The sequence below is a fragment of the Planococcus citri genome, chromosome 2 (genome assembly GCF_950023065.1).
Source record: "Planococcus citri chromosome 2, ihPlaCitr1.1, whole genome shotgun sequence".
Taxonomy (NCBI): domain Eukaryota; kingdom Metazoa; phylum Arthropoda; class Insecta; order Hemiptera; family Pseudococcidae; genus Planococcus; species Planococcus citri.
Genome location: NC_088678.1, coordinates 25,704,498 through 25,726,537, shown reverse-complemented (window position 1 = coordinate 25,726,537; position 22,040 = coordinate 25,704,498). Strand labels below are relative to the sequence as shown.

General features: G+C 34.2%; 1 protein-coding gene across 2 annotated transcripts in view; it reads right to left on the bottom strand.

The window, feature by feature from the left end:
- knockout (Stork-head domain-containing protein knockout) overlaps positions 1 to 22,040 on the bottom strand; it is a 155,450-nt gene that overhangs the window by 14,119 nt on the left and 119,291 nt on the right. For both annotated transcript variants that reach the window (XM_065349326.1, XM_065349327.1), the window contains exon 4: positions 1,308 to 1,525. In XM_065349326.1, the coding sequence (XP_065205398.1) occupies positions 1,308 to 1,525 (218 nt within the window). The remainder of the gene's footprint in view (positions 1 to 1,307; positions 1,526 to 22,040) is intronic.

Below are 22,040 nucleotides of genomic sequence, written 5' to 3'. Positions count from 1 at the left end.
CAGAAATTTTCAATGGCTCTGGAAGGGTCAAAAATGAATTTCAGGATCTATAACGTTGGTCAGTGCTTACTGAACATCCTTTCGACCGTTTCACGTGATTACTGCGAAATTCCAGGAATTGCAGATTAAATGTGAATTTTTGCCTATTTTGATTTTATTTCCAGAAAAAGTTAAAAAAATCAAATTTTCAAAGCTCTCTCCAACAAGCCAATTTTTAAATCGAGATCTCAACATCCCTAAGAAATGCAGCATAAGAACCCCTAATTATGATTTAAAAAAAAAATGATGAGGTATAAAAGAATATAGAAGTCAAATACTCGTTGTATAGTCACACATGCATTCAATTAATCACTTCAATATTATCATTCGTTCCACAAAGCCCGAGGGAAATTTACCCAGCCTTTTTGATTCTCGCTTCGAGTACCCATCAAACAGCATACCTACCAAAAAAATCTTCAACCTTATTCCATTCTTTTAACGTGCAGTATCAACGATCGTATTAATTTTAACTCAATCACATAAATCGGTCACGAACATTTCCGTTTAATTTTTTGGCCCACATGTGTCGGACCAAATATAAAACTTCTTTCGCGTTCGATCTACTTGAACATGAACAGTTGGAAAACCTTAAACTTAAACTAATAGGAAGCTCGAATACGATGACCCGAATTTATATTATATGTACGAGGCGTTTAAAACGATTAAATAATCATCTCGGTAAATAGCGGATATTAAAAAATTCACCGCGATGCGACGATCGTTTTCTTTTTCTAATGATTATGCGAGTTTAATGAAGCATTCAGCCGACACCCATCGTCCATCGTCCATCGATTCTGTATATTAAAGGACATGTTACACATTTGTTGGCTGGGTAATTATCTCACACCATCGTCCATCAAAGAAACAAATTCTCTGATAATCTTACTTCCGAGTGTATTAATTACTGAAATCTGTATCTACCTAGTACCTACCTATACATCCTAACATAATAAAAATTTCCTTTCGCAAATTTCTCGCTAGCTTCATTAATAGAAAATGCATTTAAAAAATACTTTTGCACATACGTACGTAACACTTTTTCAACTACAAGCATGAGTATATACAAATGGGAAAAAATATACAGGAAGAGAAACCCACCAGCGAATACCCAAGGTCGACATTTTTTTTCTCCATCACGTGTGAACCATCAATTAAATGCTCCGATGATTTAATAAATTAATGCGAGTACCTACAAGACTATATAGATATGTAATTTAACAACCCTCAAGACTACGTTTATGTCTACTACATATAATGTCTATGTGTACCTTTTTCTCGGCTGTTAACTTAGCCAAAGTATCGTAGACGACTTGTTTCGATGGTTTTTGTATATCAGGAAAGGCTACTTGAAGCGTCGAGCAAATTGACTCCATAACAGCAGCTTGTCCAGATGCCGTCATGTCTAAGATGATCCAGCATAGAGCTTCTGGTAAAGGGGTAAATTGTCCTTGGCTGATTGGTTCAACTAGACAATCTTCAACATCGCCTGAAACATAGAAGAAAAAAAGAAATTTAAGAAATTGCACGTATACTTTTATTTTACGAGTAACGGTTTAGAAATTGTTTCACTTAAAGACACATTATTTAGCTTCATCGATTCTGTAAATTGATTATAATGCATTTATTAAATGTAGCTTAAAATGTAGCTATAGGCAGACGAGTTGAGTCATTGACTGTGATGTCACTGTCGCCGAGAATTTTCACCCCCAAAGTGACTATACAAAATGCCATCGATTCGTTCTTCTCGTAATTTTTGTGTTTACAAGTTTTTTACGTACGAGTAGGTTAGTAAGAAAATGAACAAGAGCTTTTCACACGAGCACGTATACTTATGTGAAAATAATCGAATTACTTAGCCTAGGTATTTTTTATAATCTTGTAACCTTCAACTGAAATTCATTTTTTTCACATCTTTATTCTTATCGATTGAACAGATCAACGTTGCAGAGTGAACTTTTTTAAAACCGATTATCTTATACGTAAAAATAGGAATTTCAAATCGAATTTCAAGATCACAAAATTTTTGTTACGAAATAGCAAGAGAGAAGATATTCATCGTTCTTAAATCGAGTCGATCGTTTAGTAAATAATAAAAATACGCGTAAACATCGACACGATTGTTGATCGAAAGAAAAATAAAATGAATGCATTGGGAGAAGAAGAGGCGAGGAAAAGGATGTTTAAAAATATAAGATTGCGAGTTTCCAATTCCACTTTGATCGAGGATTTGATCTCAGGTTCTGCGATTTTTTTCTAAATAAATTTGATCGTTCAATTGGTAATAAATAAAACCATCATGGGTACAGGTCTTCAGTCCTATTGAGACGATATTTTACCAACATAATCTACTTGAATTGGATTTTTTTGTTTAAAATTTACGAATTACGAATGAAAAGCTACAAATTGGTAGCAATTCAATCCCACTTCATTTACTTATTTTAAAAATTAATTGGAGGAGAATAGTAGCTCGTGAAAAGATACATTCTACATACAACAAGGGAGGTTTCCCAACTGACATGAATTTTTTGGAATCAGACAAAGGGGAATTAAAAAAGGACTCCAATGTAGAACAAAGCGAATTTCAACTGTTGGAATTAAGATAATTTCGTTGTTTTTAATGAAAAAAAAAAAAAAATCAAAATTTGATCAAATCAGTATAAAAAGAGTGAAATTTTGTTAATGCTCCATTTTCGACCTCCCGAATAGACAGAATTCTTCAGTTTCAACAAAAAGGCATTTTGGGTCAAAATGAAATTCAACCTCTAGCTAACCGTATAATGCACTAGAAATCGAATTTGGTTGGATTTTTTTTTGCGACCCCAAAAATTCAGTCTACAGAATTCTGAAATATCAAAAAAGACGAATTTTAGATTTTTGCAGTAACACAATGGGAGGGGGAGCTGAAAACCCGCCAATCTTCAGAATAGCTCGAGGCAAAAAATTTTGTTCACAGATCGGTATTGAGCACTTCCCTCACTCCGAATATAGCATATGTTTACTTGAGTTTTAAAACAAATTTAGTACATATAAAAATGGTTACTCAGAATTCACGAAGTCGGAAACGGGAAAAACAGCTTGAAAAATGAGGGTGAGTCGAATTTCAAAAGTATAGTGCTCTTTTTCAATTTCGAGTAAAAATAAATCGTTGCAGAATTACTTTTCAAAGTGACCTTGCGACCAGTCAAAATGGGTTAAAATTTCGCGAGAAGATCAAATATTTCAACGAAAATATTTTTTGCGAATTTTTGAAGAAATTTGATCATGATTTTCGAGATTTTTGAAAAAAGCGCCATGAGACCCATCAAAATGCATTAAAATTTCGCAAGAAATTCAATTATTTCGACGAAAATATTTTTTGAGAATTTTCGAAAAAATTCAATCCCAAAATTGGCGCATAATTTTCGAGATTTATGAAAAAAGCGCCATAAGACCAATCAAAATGGGTAAAAAATTCGATAGAAAATCAAAAATATCTGCCAAAACTTTTTTATGGAGTTTTGGAGAATTTCTAGCTCAAAATTGATCATGGTTTTCGAGATTATTTAAAAAAGATATCGTGTGCCTAATCAATATGGGTTAAAATTTCGCAAGAAGATCAAATATTTCGACGAAAATATTTTTTGCGAATTTTTGAAGAAATTTGATCTCAAAATTTGATCACGATTTTCGAGACTTTTGAAACAAGCGCCATGAGACCCATCAAAATGCATTAAAATTTCGCAAGAAATTCAAATATTTCAACGAAAATATTTTTTGAGAATTTTGAAAAAATTCAATCCCAAAATTGGCGCATAATTTTCGAGATTTTTGAAAAAAAGCGCCATCCCATAAGACCCATCAAAATGGGTTAAAAATTCGATAGAAAATCAAAAATCTCTATCAAAACTTTTTTAATGGAGTTTTGGAGAATTTCTAGCTCAAAATTGATCATGATTTTCGAGATTATTAAAAAAAGTATTGTGTGACTAATCAAAATGGGTTAAAATTTCGCAAAAAGTTCGAATATTTCGACAAAAATATTTTTTGAGAATTTTTGAAAAAATTCGATCCCAAAATTGGGTCATGATTTTTGAGATTTTTAAATAAGGTGTCATGTTACTTGTGATATGACCTATCAAAATTGGATTAAATTTTGGCATAAAATACAAAATTTCTATACATTTTTTTTGAGCAGTTTTGAAGAATTTTGAGCCTAAAATTGGCCATGATTTTCGGGAGGGGATGGGGGGGAATGCAATATGACCTATCCAATACAGGAGTCTCTCGATTATCCGACCTAATTGGGGGGGGGGGGTAAGGTGGGTCGGATACCAAAAAAGTCGGATAATCCGAAATGAAATTTTTTACGTAGAAATGAAGTGCATAAGCTTGAGAAGACAATTTTTCATCCAAAAAATCAAGTTTTGGCTCAAAATAGGAACAATGAATTGAAAAAACCACGAATAAACAAAAATAATATACTTTTGTACGTGACTGAAAATTAAATACAGACTCAAATTATAATTTTTTAAGGTAATTGAGTCGATTTCAAGGAAAATAATTTTTGATTTTGGAATGTATTTTTATACATTCCAAAATCAAAAATTGGGGTGTTTATTTAAAATTTTGGATTATCCGACCTTGTTGAGTCGGATAATGCGAAATGGAAGTCGGATAAATTTGTACCGGATAACCCGAAAGTCGGATAATTCGGAGTCGGATAATCGAGAGCCTCCTGTACATAGATTACAATTTTGAAAAGAAATTATTATTTTCAATCAAAACTTTTTTTGACCACATTTGAAAAATTTCGTGCTCAGAATTGAACACATATTATTCGGGATTTTTGAAAAAGGTGCCATGTGAGCAACCAAAATGAATTAAAATTTTGTCAGAAAATGTAACCAAATGACACATTTTCCAGTGAAATGTTTTTGCGTAAGAAGTGTACCTCAAATCATGAATGGGGGGAGGGGTGAGACGAGGGTTTAGCTGTTAAGGCGAAAGGGAAAAAAATTTCAATTTGTGAAGCTCCAATCCCTGAGAACTGCAAACAAAAATGTGTATAAAAAGTTCTCACTTTTACAATGGCACTCAAGTGACTCTATTCCTAAAGAACATTTTTCATCAAGCACGTACTTATGTTTTGAATTCAAACTTAGAATTTGGGTTTGATTTTGGTGAAATTGATTGTTTTATAAACATTTTGAATTTAAAATTCTGTCTTCTTTTTCCTGAAATTTCAATTGATTATTGCTCCATGTCCGAGAGGAAGCTGAGGAAGAGGAGGGCGTAGGGAGCAGTGACCCTCCTCCCTTTACTGATGAAAATTGGTTATAACACACACAAAAACTAACGTTTTTCAGCTTTTAAATACATATGTACGAGTATTTTCGAAAAATTTTCGATCTTGCTGTTCTCGAGCATAAATTCTTATTTTCATAAAATATCTGCATATTTTATGTTGTCAAATTTCATCTTTTTCACGTCTAAAAATGTTTGTTTCAGGTATCCTTCTTTCGAGAAAATCCTGGCCATGCCGCTGGAAATGTGTCTTTCGATCATTACACGATTTAAAAAAAAAACAATCCTCAAATTTGACTCAGACAAATCGTCTCATCGCAATACGGATTTCCGACTACCAGCTCCTCCAAGTGCTGGCATATAATACAGAATATTACGCATTCAGTATAACAATTCGCACCACAATACGAATGGCGTTGGCGTTTTCATTAATTAATTATTTCAATTGCTAATTTCACTTTCTCAAGGAAATGTCGGTCGTTTAGCTCGTATTACAAAGGAATGGCAATAATTTGAAATATATCTACCTAGCTGGCTCGTAAGTATAATACATGCGAGAGGAGTTTTGCATTCGGAATACCTATATTGTTTTTTAAAAGACGCTATATTAGCGCGTTCAAATGGTCGCTTAAGCTGCGTGTATTTATTTATGTTTATTCTTGGTCTAGGTACGTACATTTATAATGTAAATTCAGTATATGTACTTACTTACTACTTAGTTACTTATAGGTATGCTTTACAGACTACTCCGTATCATTATTAAATATGTGAGTCTATCTAGCTAGGTATACCATAAACATGGGGTATCGCGCCAATTGTGCTGTTCTTGGAGCTTATCTAGCTGGGCCGCAGCCTCCGTTTCCGGATTTGTGTGATAATTCGCGGCGCGGCGTGAATTAGAATAAATCGTGGTAATGAATAATACATTATAATGAAATTACTGCCGATCGAGTTTTTTTTCTCATGATTTCGTATGATTTTCGCGAAGGAGCCGCTCTATAGGACGTGAGTCTGAGTATATGTTAAGGTGATCTATGTGTAGCATCAAGTGAGCCTGAGCAAAGCAATGCTGTGTTTGCTGAATCATGCACCAGAGCCAGATCGTCTTGAACGATCTCGTATCAACCACGAAATAAAGTCGAATTAGGTTAACCTCGTATATACTCGTACAAGTATACGTAAGTGGATTGATTTCATTCTCATTCATACACGAGGCGGCCGAGGCGGTAAAGTGCATACATCTGGTATCGGTCGATGATCTATGTACGAGTATAATATTATGCGTATAAAAGGTGGTGGTTGATCGTAGGTAGGCTTTTTGGCTTGCCACGGCTTTTTACACTTCATGCAGTGTTCGTAGGACGCGATTGGGAGCAGATTTTTTTTTTCAAGCGTGGCGGGTGGTACAGGTGGTAATGAAAATTCACGATTATACAGCACCGAAGATGGTAAAATATAAATTACGCCGCTGTACCTCTACCAACTGCCCGATCTATCGTCGTATTACCATCTACCATGTACCGAGTCTGTCTTTTTTCACCAATTTTTTTTTCTTTCTAAGCTTCTGCGGTAATAAACGATAATCTATTTAGCAGGTATTCCATTATCGTTATACGGGCCATGGTGTAATAATGAACCGTTATAAATAACGCCGAACCACCGATCCACCCCTCCCTCTTCGTCTTCTGACAAAATGTGTTATAGTATTATGCAGTTTTTTTTCTTCGTTCATGGAGTGATGCAATTGCAGAATCCGATAAATACGCAATGGATATCTTAAATCCAGGTCTATTGGAGACCTATAGGATAGCTTCGGAAAAAAATTCAGCCATCCAATCGAAAAATGTAAAGTCCTAAAGGATTTCAAACTTTCCAAGAATTGCTTAAATTCATGAAAAAAAAATTAAATGCCCGTATAGGTATTATTCTTAAAATCTTCGTTGCATAGTCACATTTAAATTACAATCACGTTTAGATGCTGAACTTCAGCATGCATGGGGAAAACAAAACGTACATAATCGCACATTCTGGAATTTTAGAACAATTTTTCATTTTAATTTGGACTCGAAAGGTAGGTATGTATTGATATTTGAAATATGATTTAGATAGAAGACTTCCAGAAATTGGAGCTGCCCAATCACGCTTTTTGAGATTTTATATGTGTACCGAACCTATTTTTTGGAAAAATTTGAGGTCACAAAATACCTAGAATTTTTCTTAATCGTGTAAAAAGTGACTCTCAAAACGCGTTTATACATATTTAGAATACAACCTAAAAGAAAATGATACCAAAAATTCAAAATTTATCCTGTTTTTTTACTCAAATTAAAAAAAAACACCATTTTTTAAACTAAAATTGTAAGAAAGCCTTTTGGTTTTCCTTCCCCTTAAATTTTTGCATTTTTTTTTGCTGAAATTGTTTAAAGTTTTTTTTGTCAATGTTGCAAAAAAAGACCCAAACGTGCAATTTTTTTGGCATAAAAATTTTTTAAAAACTGCGTTTGCCTTTATTGCAAAAAAATTTTTTTGTTAAAATTATCAGAGACAACCTTATTTTTTTATTTCAAAGCTTGAAACAAAACACAATCCTGTCTTTTCCCAAAAATTGTAAAAAAATACCATTTTTTCACAAAAATTGTAGAAAGTCATTGTTTTTCAAGTTTTTTTCATCAAACTTTTGGGATTTTTTTTTTAAACTCAAGTTCCAAAAAAACCTCTTCATGAGAACTACAATTGAAGAGCTCTATTCCAAAGTAGGTTAAGTAATTTTTTCCCCCCAAAAATGCATTTACAATTTTTGTTGCTAAAATTTGTTCTGTTTCAAAAGGTCGGTGCACCTTTCCTTTCTTTGGACATTGAACAATTGCTTGTAGAAAAATTTATTTTGAAAAATCGATGACTTGACCCTTTTTTGAAGCAAAAATCTCCGTAAAACGTGCTTTTTTTCAAAATGACTTGACCCACTTTGGAATAGAGCTCTTCAATTAGACAATTACATACATGAAAGCAGTGTTAAAAAAAAAACGTTTTTTTTGAAAGAAAACAAAAAACAGTTTTTTTGTATGTTTAAAACAAATTTTTTGTTTAAAACCCAAATTCAAGTGTAAAATTTGACATGTTTTAAACAAAAAAATTTCATTTTTTTCAATGATGTGTGAATGTGGTTTCAGATTCAGTTTTGTTGTTTATTTTCAGACTTTTTTGGTACGCCGTAACTTTGTTTGATTTTATTGTTCTTGTTCAATAAAAAAATGTAAATAAAATTCACGGATTTTGGATAATCTAGATTATGGATTGTCAAAATCCTTTTTTTTTTTTTTTTTTTCAAAAAATAATATAAAATTAGTTGTTGAAAATCCGGCTGTTTTTTTACCGGATTGTAAACAATTGAAAATCCATAATCTACTGGAGTAGTAAATTATAGGTATAGATTTTAGATTTTACTTTATTAGAAATGAACTGACAATCCAGCGGGTCATTCCATGTCAACTCAACCAAAAAAAGGTGATTTTGAAAGTCATGTCTTTCGATTTCGCTCAAATTTTTTTTACAATATGTACCCACCCAGTAAGTAAGAAAGCCGCAATCAGTTTAGTCCCAGCCCCCTCAGGGGGCGGGTTGGGGGGCTTCCATTGTTTGCACATTGTCTCGAGGTACTCAACTTCAACAGCCCATTTCTCCAAAACTATGATACTTTGATCAAAACTGATTTCACAGTTCGAAAGGGCATTGAATTTTGAACTTTTTAAGCATTCTGAAATTTTCAAAAGTTGAAAGTTGAACTTTCAATTTGAAAGTTCAAATTTCAAAATGGCGCTGTAAGTGGGAGCTACCATTTAAAATTTTGAAAAAATTTCCATAGATGTACATTTTGATAATTTTTCGAAATATTTAGATTTCGAGATGGAACTCTTTGACGGAGGGGGAGCACCCCCACCCCCAATTTTGGGTGAAATTTTCGAAAGAAAATCTGGGGCATGTGATACATCAAATTCTATGTTTTTGGGGACGCTGAACACGAATATGACGTCAGATTTTTGATAGGACCCCATCCACGGCCCCCAGCACCTCCCCAAAGGGGGTAAAAGTTCAAAAAAGCGTTTTGTTCGTGTGACACATGGAATAGTATGTTTTTGGTGACGCTGAACACGAATATGACGTCAGATTTTGGATTTGACCCTTCCACGGCCCCCAGCACCTCCCCAAATGGGATGACCCCCCCCAAAAATGGTCACATTCGTGTGACACATGAAATAGTATGTTTTCGATATCGCTGAACACGAATATTGCCTTAGTTTTTCGAATCGACTTTACCCAGGGCCCCCAGAACCTCCACCAATAGGTAAAAGTCCAAAAAAAAAATGTTGGGGCCCCGTGGATGGGTCCAATCACAAATCTAACGTCATATTCGTGTTCAGCGTCACCAAAAACATACTATTCCATGTGTCACACGAACAAAACGCTTTTTTGAACTTTTACCCCCTTTGGGGAGGTGCTGGGGGCCGTGGATGGGGTCCTATCAAAAATCTGACGTCATATTCGTGTTCAGCGTCCCCAAAAACATAGAATTTGATGTATCACATGCCCCAGATTTTCTTTCGAAAATTTCACCCAAAATTGGGGGTGGGGGTGCTCCCCCTCCGTCAAAGAGTTCCATCTCGAAATCTAAATATTTCGAAAAATTATCAAAATGTACATCTATGGAAATTTTTTCAAAATTTTAAATGGTAGCTCCCACTTACAGCGCCATTTTGAAATTTGAACTTTCAAATTGAAAGTTCAACTTTCAACTTTTGAAAATTTCAGAATGCTTAAAAAGTTCAAAATTCAATGCCCTTTCGAACTGTGAAATCAGTTTTGATCAAAGTATCATAGTTTTGGAGAAATGGGCTGCTGAAGTTGAGTACCTCGAGACAATGTGCAAATAATGGGAGCCCCCCCACCCGCCCCCTGAGGGGGCTGGGACCAAACTGATTGCGGCTTTCTTACTTACTGGGTGGGTACATATTGCAAAAAAAATTTGAGCGAAATCGAAAGACATGACCCAAAAACGTTGGTTGAGTTGACATGGAATGACCCCAGCCGGAGTTCCAGAATTCAGATTATGGATTCTTGTAAAATCCGTGTAAAAAAAACATAATCATATTTTGAAAATTTCTTGATACCTAATTCTATGGTCAAAAATCTCGAAATAATTAAAAAAAACAAAAACAAAAAACGAGGTCTCAAAAAAAAACAAGTTTTAAACAATAAAAACAGTTTTAAATAGAAATTATGTTTTAAACAACAAAGTTTTTTTCTCGACATTTAAAATAGGTAGCTGTTTTAAACAATGTTTTAAACGATCGAGTTTTAAACAACCAACACTGCATGAAAGTCTTTACGTTTTCCATCCCCCCCAAACTTTTGCATTTTTTTTTTTTTTTTTTTTAAATTAAAATTGCCAAAAGGTTTTGCTTATTGACAAAGTTGTAAACAAAAACCCTCTGGCAATTTTGAAATTTTTCTAAAAAAAATACTCTTGTTTTTGGCTTTTATTGCACAAAAATATTATTATTTTTTGTCAATTGTCAAAATTGTTGGACTATCTTATTTCTCGTTATCAGAGAGAAGAAGTGCACTTTCTTTTTCTCCCGCTCTTACTGATCATTTGGAGGTTTAAATATTGGCGTTTTTCTCACTCATAACAAAAAAAAAAAATTGTATCCAACCCGGGAGCAAAAGTGATTTTCAACAATTCTGATTCATTTTCTTCGCTTCACTCGGGCAATACACCTCAAAATCCGTCAAAAATCAAACTGCTATTTGTATTTCAAAACTTGCAAAAAATCAATCTTGTCTTTTCCCCAAAAATTTTGGAAAAATCTGTTTCTTTTTTTGACAAAGTTACTAAGAAGACCCGTTTCTTTTTAAAACCAAAATTGCAGAAAGTCTCGTTTTTTCATATTTTATTCATCAGTTGACTTTTACAATTTTTCTTCTTTTTTTTTCAGCCAAATTGCGAAAAAGTTCATGTACAAATCTGTTAAAAAATTTGTTTTTCTTTTCATTTTTTTTCTCGTCAAAGTTTGAACATTTTTCCTGTTTTTTTTTCTTTTTTTTTTTGTAAAAATTATTTTCAAGCTCCTGTTTTTGCCACAATTGGAAAGAAATTTTTTAGCGAAAATTGTCAGTGGAAACTTGGGCTCAATAAACCTTTCAAGTCTGCAACACCTAAGTACATGTAGACTAGAATCGATCCTCGCAGTGAAGTCTTTCAAATTGACAGGTTTATAAACGAAATCAAACCGCATCGATCATCGAAAAAATATGTTATAAAACCCTCGTAATAAAAATTTGAAAAACTGAGGTTCTTTTTTGGATTTTTGGAGAATTTTTGAAAATTTTAAAAATGTAGGAAAACTATTTTTTTGGTAATGGATGTGTCTATACATAATCAGTCCACTTGGAAAAATCTCTTAGAACATTTCTGACCTTCTTTTTGTTTGGAGGGGGGAGTGGAATACTCTTTTTCCGATCTAAGCGACACTGTGTATTTGTATCAATAATTTAAAATCCAAGTGCAGCTCCTTGGAAAGTTCCTCTGTTGGGTAAACCATCATTGTGAAGAAAATAGTTTTATAAAAATTCGTTTTTCATACCCCACAGACAGGTATACTTAACATACACTTCAGAATTCTTCAGTTGTCACTCAATTAACAAATTGTAACAATTTCTACTTATTCCATCTATCGAGATCAATTTTCGAGATATTACTTTTTCATAGTGCAGCCAATGATTCGAGAAACCATTATGCTCGAGTCCTTGGTATGTACATTACTGCCCGTATTACCTCGATTTCTTTATCTTTTTCAATATACAAATGTTACCTTAATTTATTCGCTCTATGTTTTAAAATAACACACCTGCGAGTGCGATGATAACAAAAAATAGACTAAAAATTTTCCACCTTATGGATCGAAAATGAACCTCGCCCCGACGACGACGACCTCAGCCCATACCAGATTAGCACCTTTCACAATCCAGCGAGACCACTTTATTAAATACACCTATAGACTGTCGATGTCACACACTCAGCAGCAGCAAGCTAGGCGGCGTCTAGCTCGACACTAGGCACTAGGCCATAATCATTAATGTAGTATTAGTTTCTTCATTAAAATGTAATCAGTTTATACGAACGCGATGACAATTTAAAACCGCGATACGCCATACGCCTTTGCCCAACAAGGTAACCACATCGCGTATCGTCGCAGATATAGGTTTAGGTAGGTATGTCGTCCTCTCTGAGTCGTCATCGTCACTATATACCATCATGCTGGTAGATATATCTGCGAACCAAGCTAGCGGTACTGTAAGTGTATATGACCCATAAGATGGTCGTATAATATACGATTTTTGCGCACCATACCTATACATCTTCACTCTTTGGTATAGTATGGTGGATCTGGTCCAATGCAATGTAAGTATAGTAAGTTCATTTCCCATAAACAAACCTGCTATGGCATAGTAGTCGTTAATCATCGAATGAACGCATAAATCACCTAAATCATGGCGACGACGACCTGGACGAAGAATTATGCTCGATATCAAAACATCCTATTCCTTCTAGCCTACTGACGAGTGAGCTACCTTACCAGTGCATGGCTTGATGCTGTAATCATGTTTAGTACAACAACTTGGTAGAAATTTATCAACGATGTCATATTTTTATAATATAGCACAAAGCTGTTCACTTTTTCTGCCTACCTATATTATGCTGTAGTTATAGAATATGGCTCATCGTATGTAATATGTATATTTCATTTCATTATAAATTCACACGAGCCGCCGGCTTGTACGGTGCATTTCATCGACGCACAACGCACATGTTATAAAGGGCATTGCACGATACCTCTCGCTTTGTGTGTTTATTTTCGGAAATACACACACAGTGTGGTTCGGAAGTTCTGGCTGGTATGGTGGTTTCAATTTTTGACATGAAGTATAGGTACATTGTTTTTATTCACGTATACATATCGCACCTCGGGAGTAATAAGGTCACATCTCAAAAAAAATTGATTTTGATGTTTTTGCATTTTTGGAGTTTGTATGACCCCCCTCAACCAAAAATTACACTTTGAGTTGGGTACATTATCTAGATCTTGTAAAAAACCCAAATGGCCTAACTCAAAATCTCAACAACATTGCAAGTTGTTTGGAGTTACATATAAGGGTACATCTCAAAAAACTCCACCTTTTTTGAGCAAATTTTGTACATACAAACTGTTAACAAATAGTTTTGATTGTTTTGAATGTTTGTCAGTTAGTAATAGTCACAAGGAGTGCATTTTTTATTGGTTTGTACCAAATGGAATTTTTTTTAAAAATTGATCACTTTTCAGAAAAATGAATTTGCACATATCATGAAATTTTAGTTTTTTGAGAAAAACTCAAAAACTAAGCACTCTAGAAAAAAACTAACGACATTACGTCGATTGGAAATTTAATTCTCTACAACTTTGATATCATGAAATTTTTTTGGACGCTTCCTTTCGCCTCCACATCAACTTTGATGAAAGGTTATAACTCAAAATGTTTTCCAAACATTGAAATATTTCCTCTTTAAGATTTTATTTTTCAAAGTGTTCTTATGCTAAATGAAGGTAGGATACCAGATCTTTAAAATGAGGTGCTATTCATTCCTCACAATTAATTATAAGGTGATAATGGTATTTTATCTTACTAGTAAAATAAAGTGATTTTTGACGATTTTTGAGGTTTATTTCCCGAGCAGAGCGAGGGAAGTAATTAAAAATCGTCGAAAATCACTTTATTTCACTAGTTGAATAACATATTTTATCCAAACGTGGGAAGAAAACGCGCATTTGATCACTCGAGCAACTAGCGAGAGTGAATAAAGTAGTGTTTTATTCTACTAGTAGGATAAAAATAATGAATCAAGTTTTTAAAAAAAAGAAAATCACTCTCCTGTAAAATTTCACTTTTTTGAGATGTGACCTTATTACTCCCGAGGTGCGATATATCAAAGTACAGATCGAATGGATTTCAAAAAATGCTACCGAACTTCCCGAAATTGACAGGACAACATGCAAAAGTGAGACTTTTGGCAGGAAATTTAATTTTTTCCAGAAAGGTTGAGTCAATATTTTTTCTTATTAAAATTCAAAATTTTCTATTTTTTGAAAAAAGTTGGTGAGGAAAATGAAAATTTAAATGGACAGAGAAAGTAGATGAGTGGAAAATATAATGTAGTACCTACATGCAAAATGTTGGTAAAAAAAACACAAAATTTTCTATCAATTTTGTAAAACTTCATGTACGAGTAGGTACGTATAGGAAATTTCATGAAGGAGAGGGTAAGAAGTGTGGACAAAACCTGATCAAAGCAAAATTGTTTCATTCTCAAATTGAATCAGAAAAGGTGAAAAATGAAATTCAAAATTTTAAAAGAATAAGATGAATGGAAAATTGCTAAAGTGAGAGAGAGGAGGCTAATTTTTAAAAAGTAAGAAAAACTAGATTTATTTTTCAATTTTATAAAAAAAGTTGGTCTAAAAAGAACTGCCTGACAATTTTTGCAAAAAAAAAAACAGGGAAAATGTTCAAAGTTTAGATACTTGATTGACAAGAAAAAAAAACAGATTTTTCTATACTTTTTAGTGAAAAGACGAGATTGATTTTTTTGCAAGTTTTGAAATAAAAGTAATTATAGTTCATTCAACTAAGGGAGAAAAATGCGAATACTTTTAAACGATAATTGTAACAAAAAATAAGATTGTTTGACAAATTATTTTGACTAAAAAAAAACAATTTTTTGTAATGAAAGCCAAAAACATAAGAATAGTTTTTAAGAAAATTTTTGTATTAAAAAAAAAATTACAGTTGAGTTATGTTTACAACTTTATGGCAATTGTCAATTTTAATACAAAAATACATTAGAGATTTTAATATTTTTGTAGAAATATTAAATACTGACGAACTCTTTCTGTCATTTTCAAAAATTCGCTAAAAATCAATTTTAGAAGCTCAAAACTTGGTTTTAGCAGCCTTGAATTTAAAACATTTTCAATTTCTTTTAAAGTTGTTTTTAAATTTTCAAAATTAATCATGCCAGAGACTGATTTTTTGATACATTTCTTCACTGACAAAATCAAACATTCGTAGACACCTCCCATCCAGGGAACATTTTCAAGAATAAACTTCCATTCGATATTGTTTTTGAGAAGGAAGGAAACAAATTCGTTGTTCTTTCTTAAATTTTCTCTCCAAACAAGATCAATAAAGGATTTGAATTTTTTAACGTCAAAATATTTTATTTATATTTAAAATTAATCGCAATTCGTGACACCCCCTCCCCTTCCCCTATCCACCCCATACCTGGATCTAAGGACGAGGAAAAAAATGATGATGCCATGTGACGTATCGCTTCTCAGATTTCTAGGAGTGCTGACTCCGAATATCAATTCCATGTTCAGCCCTTCCCAACCCTTGTTGTACACAACCCAATTTGGCACAAAGGTCAAAGAAAACGATAATGCCGTATGACATATCGTTTGTTAGGGTTTTAAGGGTGCCAAGTTCGAATATCGACATGGTTTTTTTATCAGACTCTCCAAAACCAAAAGCTGTAATTTCTTTACTATGTAAGTAGTTGAAAATCCAAATTAAAAAAAATTCAAAGACCATATTGGTAACTTAATCTTTTTGGAAAAATTACTCACCTTCAAAGTCGACCTTACACCATTATCCAGCCAATCTGAAGCCGATTTTTGGTAGGGGAACTTGATTTAAGCGTCGTTAAGAGCAATAGAAAAAATTCAACTTTTGCTGGAGGCTCCGAATCAACCAGAAAACGGTTGTAATCGATTCAGAGGGCCAATTTTAATACAAAAACTAATTTCAAGATTTTTAACTACGGATCTTTTTGCAAAAATTAATTCAAAAATTCGCCAAAAATCAATTTTGGAAGATCAAAATTTGATTTTAAAACACAAGTGACATGCTTTTCCTCTGAGCCAAATTTCAGCTCCGTTTTTTTTTTTTTTGGAACTTGGTTTTCTCAATTTGGTTTTAAAATTAATCATCAAATCCAATTCATGCTGAGCATTGATTTCATGATCGAATTTCAAATTATCTGATCGATTAAGCTGTCAAATTTTTTATTTTTTTGGCAATGAGCTTAGAGGACGATGATCTTTGGTATCAGTAAAGTGATCATAACTCCAAGCCGGATTCGATATTTCAGAATACGTTGTTTAGTTGATTTTCATTCATTTATCGGAATATTTTATGGCAACGTTGAGGGGAAAAAATGAAAACAATTTGTCGAGAATGACGCCATAGACCATAGATACCAAATCATGTCCACATAGCACGAGTTAAATCCTTATATATAAGCGTGAGTTGCGATACATACGATGACCACATTCTTTCAGGCTTTTTACCATAGAATTGCAGAGGGGTATGTACATTTTGCAAAACACATCAAGGTACACACCAAGACGACATCCGGCTATGGAATTTGTCAAGATAGTTGAGAATTTATTTGGTAGTATCGAGATGAGAGAGGTTATAACTGCAACCGTGCTGTGTCAATTTTATCGATTTCATTAGACACTAGATAAACAAATAGAAATTCATATCTGCATGGTAGCTGTATGGTATTGAGTTGGTACTTGGAATATATGGTATCGAAATTAGAATACAGGTAGATACACTACGAGTTTTACATGTTGGTATATACAGAGTGATCTCGATGGCTCAGTCCAAATATACATTTCAACATTTATACGTAAGATTAGAAGAACAAAATCAGAAAAAAAAACGTGATTTACCTAATACGGAGAGATATGTCTCTGAGGAGTAAATATACCTTACATACTTTACCTACCTACTATATACATATAGCAGTAGTGCACAATGAAAATGAAACTGCATGGTACATGATTTTCAAAAATCGTGACTCTTTCTCATTTGCATTAATTCATGTGTGAACATTTTTCACGATATTCTTGAGAATTTGAAACATTAATATAGTTTTTTTTCCCCCTTCTACTCTTGTTCTTCTTCTGCTACGAGTATATTGCACTTAATATACACAAATTATGTTTAAACGTTATGTGTGAAAACAGGAACTAAAAAGCCATACCGCTGTTAGGTATACACATCTACGTACATAGACACGGTACTTCTTCTTATGTGTATTTAGAGGTAAAATATTATCAACATTATTCAACTGCTTAAAGACGCTCGTTAAAACTTGAATGAAAATGTGCGGCCGTTTTTTACTAATATCACGCAATGTTCTAGGGCCTCATCGCATCGCGATTATTAACATGATGTAATGAGGAGAAACGAATGAACTTTGAAGCTTTCGAATTTTTTCGATCGAGTTTCCTTTTCTCATTTTTATTTTTCGGCAACGAATACTTAGATGATGGTGACAGCTGACTCGAGAGTCGTATAAGGCGGAACGGACATGTCAGAATAGATAAAAAGAGAGATGATACATAGAAGAGAAAAAAAATGAAAATGCATAAGCTGATCCGAGTGTCTGTAGTATATGTGACCTTCCACAATACACAAATGTCTCCAGGGCTATAGGTTCTAAAAATAAGCAGGTACAGAGTCATTCATGTGTACGTCTTTGGAACGTTGTTGCTTTAAATAAGTAATTATAACGTCGTCGTTTATATAAGAGTGATGTACTGCAGCCGTTCATGTTCCATAGAGAAGTCGAATTAACCTGTAATGAAGCCATTATATGGTGTGTAGTGTGTACCTAAACCTATTCTTTTCTTTTTCGGATTAGATTGTTGATGATGAGAGATATGCTTCTTCTTGTGTCAATTATTGGTGGCGTTTTAAAAATTGCACTTGCGGTTCTGTAGGTATAATGGGTACCTTTCAATAGGACCGTTGCCTTTTTTTTTTTTTGAGCCGGGAGCTAGGACGATGTGGAATCTAATCGATGATGATGTTACTCTGTCTTATAGTCTTAGGTTCTTCGTGAACTGGAACTGGAAGTAGATAGTGATTTAACTGTTTCAAATTTTGAGGATTTACTTGGGTATTGGGATGAACAGCTTGATCGAAAGACCGACAATTGGATCCAAATTAATTCAGGTTTTTGAGAAATATTTTTTTTCAGTTAAATTAGAATATGACCAATGCAGGCTTGATTTATAATATTAAATCTAATTACCTAGGTAACCAGATTTGATCAGATCTGATTTGATCTGAAAAATGGAGCGATCCAAACAGACCTGAACAGCTCCACTTTCCGGTCTGAGTATATCGAAAGCCTAATCAAATCCAAATCTAATCACTTTGGGTCCAAATTCAAACAAAGCAAATCGTTGGAAATTTTTAGAATTTCTGAATGCAATTTTGGCCTTGAAAAATGGATTTAGTAAACCAGAAATTCTTCACCGATTTTTTTGGAGAAATTTCAAAATTCATCTGAAAAGATATGTGCTCTTGAAATTTTTAACCTTTAATGATCAAAAATGGCAAAATTTCAGAAAAGTATACATTACTCATTCTCTATGCTCTTGAAAAAATGTTTAACTGATATTGGAGGAAGCTATTCTGCAACTTTGAGTGATCATTCATGTATTCAACTTCCGCGCCATTCTGGATTCTCCAGGGGGTTTTCAACTTTCTCCAGAAATTTCAAATCGCTTTAAAGGGGGCCTCTTGGACCAACTTGAGGTAAGTACAATCTATGCTACAACTACCAGTCCCAGGAGTAGAGAAGACAAACCTTAAGAGAGGTTTGGAGCGTCCACGTTGCAGAGGCCAGTAACTCATCTTCGACAGGTTGGAAGCTGAGGATGAGGCTAAGACCAAACCTAACACCTTGGCATGTGCCCAGTGTCAAAGCTGCAACCTGAATGGGCTACAACATCAAGCTGTCTCAGGAATTAGGGGAGAAGAGAAAACAATTGGAAAATATCCCTGAAGCAGCAACAGGAAGAGCAGTGAAGCTTGCAAACCCTGATACTCCCCTATTGACAAAAATTGTGCGTACAACATGCTGAAATGCTTTTTTGCATATCACACGCATGCGTGAATTTGGACTTTTTCAAAAAAGTAAACTAAAAGTATGTACAAAAAGTGCGGAAATTTTAGCAGAAAAATTGCTCATAACTCACTAGCAATACTATCCCCTATTGACAAGAAATATGCGTTTTAGTCTCACTTTTCAGCTGTTACGCCTGCGTTTTATCAAATCCGCTAGCTTTTTTCAAATCCGCTAGCTTTTTTCAAATCCGCTGTCACAATGTTCTACCTGAAACCGGTTTTGTTGAAGTAAACCGCGTTTTTCCACTGCATCCATACTGCGTTTATGCCATCTCACACTCCAGGGGGTCTTTCATAAAAGCAATTACGTACGGTGTTAACGCGATTACGCCGGGTGTAAACACACTAAAAAACGCGGTCTCAGTTTTAAGCGTTTAACCGCGTTTTTCTTGTCAGTAGAGTCTACGGATTAATTGTGAATTTTAAGACATTCTCAATAGATTATTTTTTCAAAAAAATGAAAAAAAATTGAAAAATTTCTGCGTGAGGGGATTGATCTCCGGGTACTGCGTTGTGTGGCCGCTTAACTCACTCTACCACCTCGCAGCTTATCAGACTAGAGGTTATTTTTGCATAAATGAAAACATTATTACTCACTGGTTGCATTTTAGAAAATACTTGGTTGCTAGATTGCTTCTGTTTAGTGTTTAGCATGCAAAAATGCACATTTTCAACACAATAATGCACACTTTTACACCAGTCCAAAATCACGCATTGTTACGCATGCTTTTAAGCATAATTTTGTCAATATGGACAAGAATCATGAATACTGTTAGTGTTAGGCACGCATCCTGTACAAAAGCGAGAATTTGGCGCTATAACCAAACTTTGGGAAAGGTGGTTTGACAATGCAAAGGGCAGCCCCCTCATCAAGCTATACTTCCTTGGGCTAGAAACCTATAGAAGCAAAAAAAAAATTTCTCAAGAAAACAAAAATAAGAAGAAATTGGCTGGAAAATCAGGGAACCCTGTTGGGCAGCAGGCAAAAAAGCCCATGCTATGGAAGAAACGAAACAGACTGAAGATTGCTATCTGGAATGTGTGAGGAATAAATGGAAAAGAAGAGGAGCTGGAATACATCTTGATGTAGAGAAACATCAACATAGCCGTTATCATGGAAATCAAGAAAACAGAAAGAAATGGCAAAAACACGATGATAGAATGTCTGATGAATGGTCCCCTTGAAAAGTCAAAGAATAGAATACACTCCAACTGGCAGGAGCAGCAGAGGAAGACCGAAGAAAAAACTTGATGATACATCGGCAAGCAATTCTTCTACAGTTTCCCAGATGGGCTGAACAGCTCACAGGGTCAAAGTTCAATGATGAATGATGATGATGATGCTTCAGAGGGACCAAAAATAAACTTTAGAGCTGATAAATTGGGTCAGCCCTTATTGAACTTCCTCTATTTGTAAATTTCAAAAAAAGTGAAAAAATCAGATTTTTGAAGGTCAAATTACGATTGTTTTCTAGCCGAGAGATGATATATCTCCCCCTCTCCCTCCAAAAAAACGCTTTTAATATACTTAGGTACCTGAAAATTTGATTTTTTTTTCACTTTCTCTGGAATTTACAAATTTGTCAAAAATTTACTTTCAAACTGGTACTCCTAGTGAACTTTGTGGCAACAACCTAAAACGATCGAGAGAAGCCCAATGACCATCGAGCACAGTTATTGGTTACAAAGTTCATTTTTAGCCTCTCCATTGAAATTTTGGTTACGAGGATCTTAAAACATGTTTTTTTGAACCAGCTACGATTAGTTTTGTTGAAATCGGAATGTACCAGTTCAAAAGTTTTCTCTTGTTAATAGGTAGGATCTCGATGTTGGCAACGGAATGACTGAAAATTCTGAATTTTAAATTCAAGTAGTTTGTCATGATCAGTCAAGGAACAAACGTCCCACAAGATTTTCCTCGTTAAAAACACGATAACGCAACATTTTCACTTTTTTTCGAAAATGAGATTTTGTACAAACAACCCTATAAATATACTTCTATCGAGCTCCACATATCGGAAGTTCTGTTTGATGAAATCTGCGCCAATTTCGATCATAAAATTCGTTTTCTTATATCACTGAGGAAACATAAAATATCCACCTTAAATACACACTTACTTATTATAGATGCCCCAGAATCCAAAATAAACAAATTTTTACGTTCAAAAATATATTCGCGCCAATTTCCACCGTAATAAAAGTTAGCTCATTTCTGGAATAAAACTATACCTATTACACATCGTCGTATTTAGGATATTGGAAGTAAACGTAATACACTCGTAATAATACCAGTAATAATAGTCGAATCGAACGTTGTAAAAAAGAAGAAAAAAACTCTCAACCACCTCTCACCTTCATCGCGTCCACCCAGTTCAGGGAAGAATTCCAAATAAACGCGTAAAATTTCTACGAAATGGGAATATTTGTCGGGCGCAAATCTCTCCGCGTATAATTCCACACCGCATACTTGATTTACGATTGGCAAATATAGGCTATATGGTGTACATACTGTAGGCATGAAGAAGATGGAATGAAAAATAAGAATTTTACCACCATCTCGAGTCGTAATAATACTGGCGCCCATTCAGCGATACCATAATATTAGCGAAACCCCGAGCAATTGTGAATTTCAC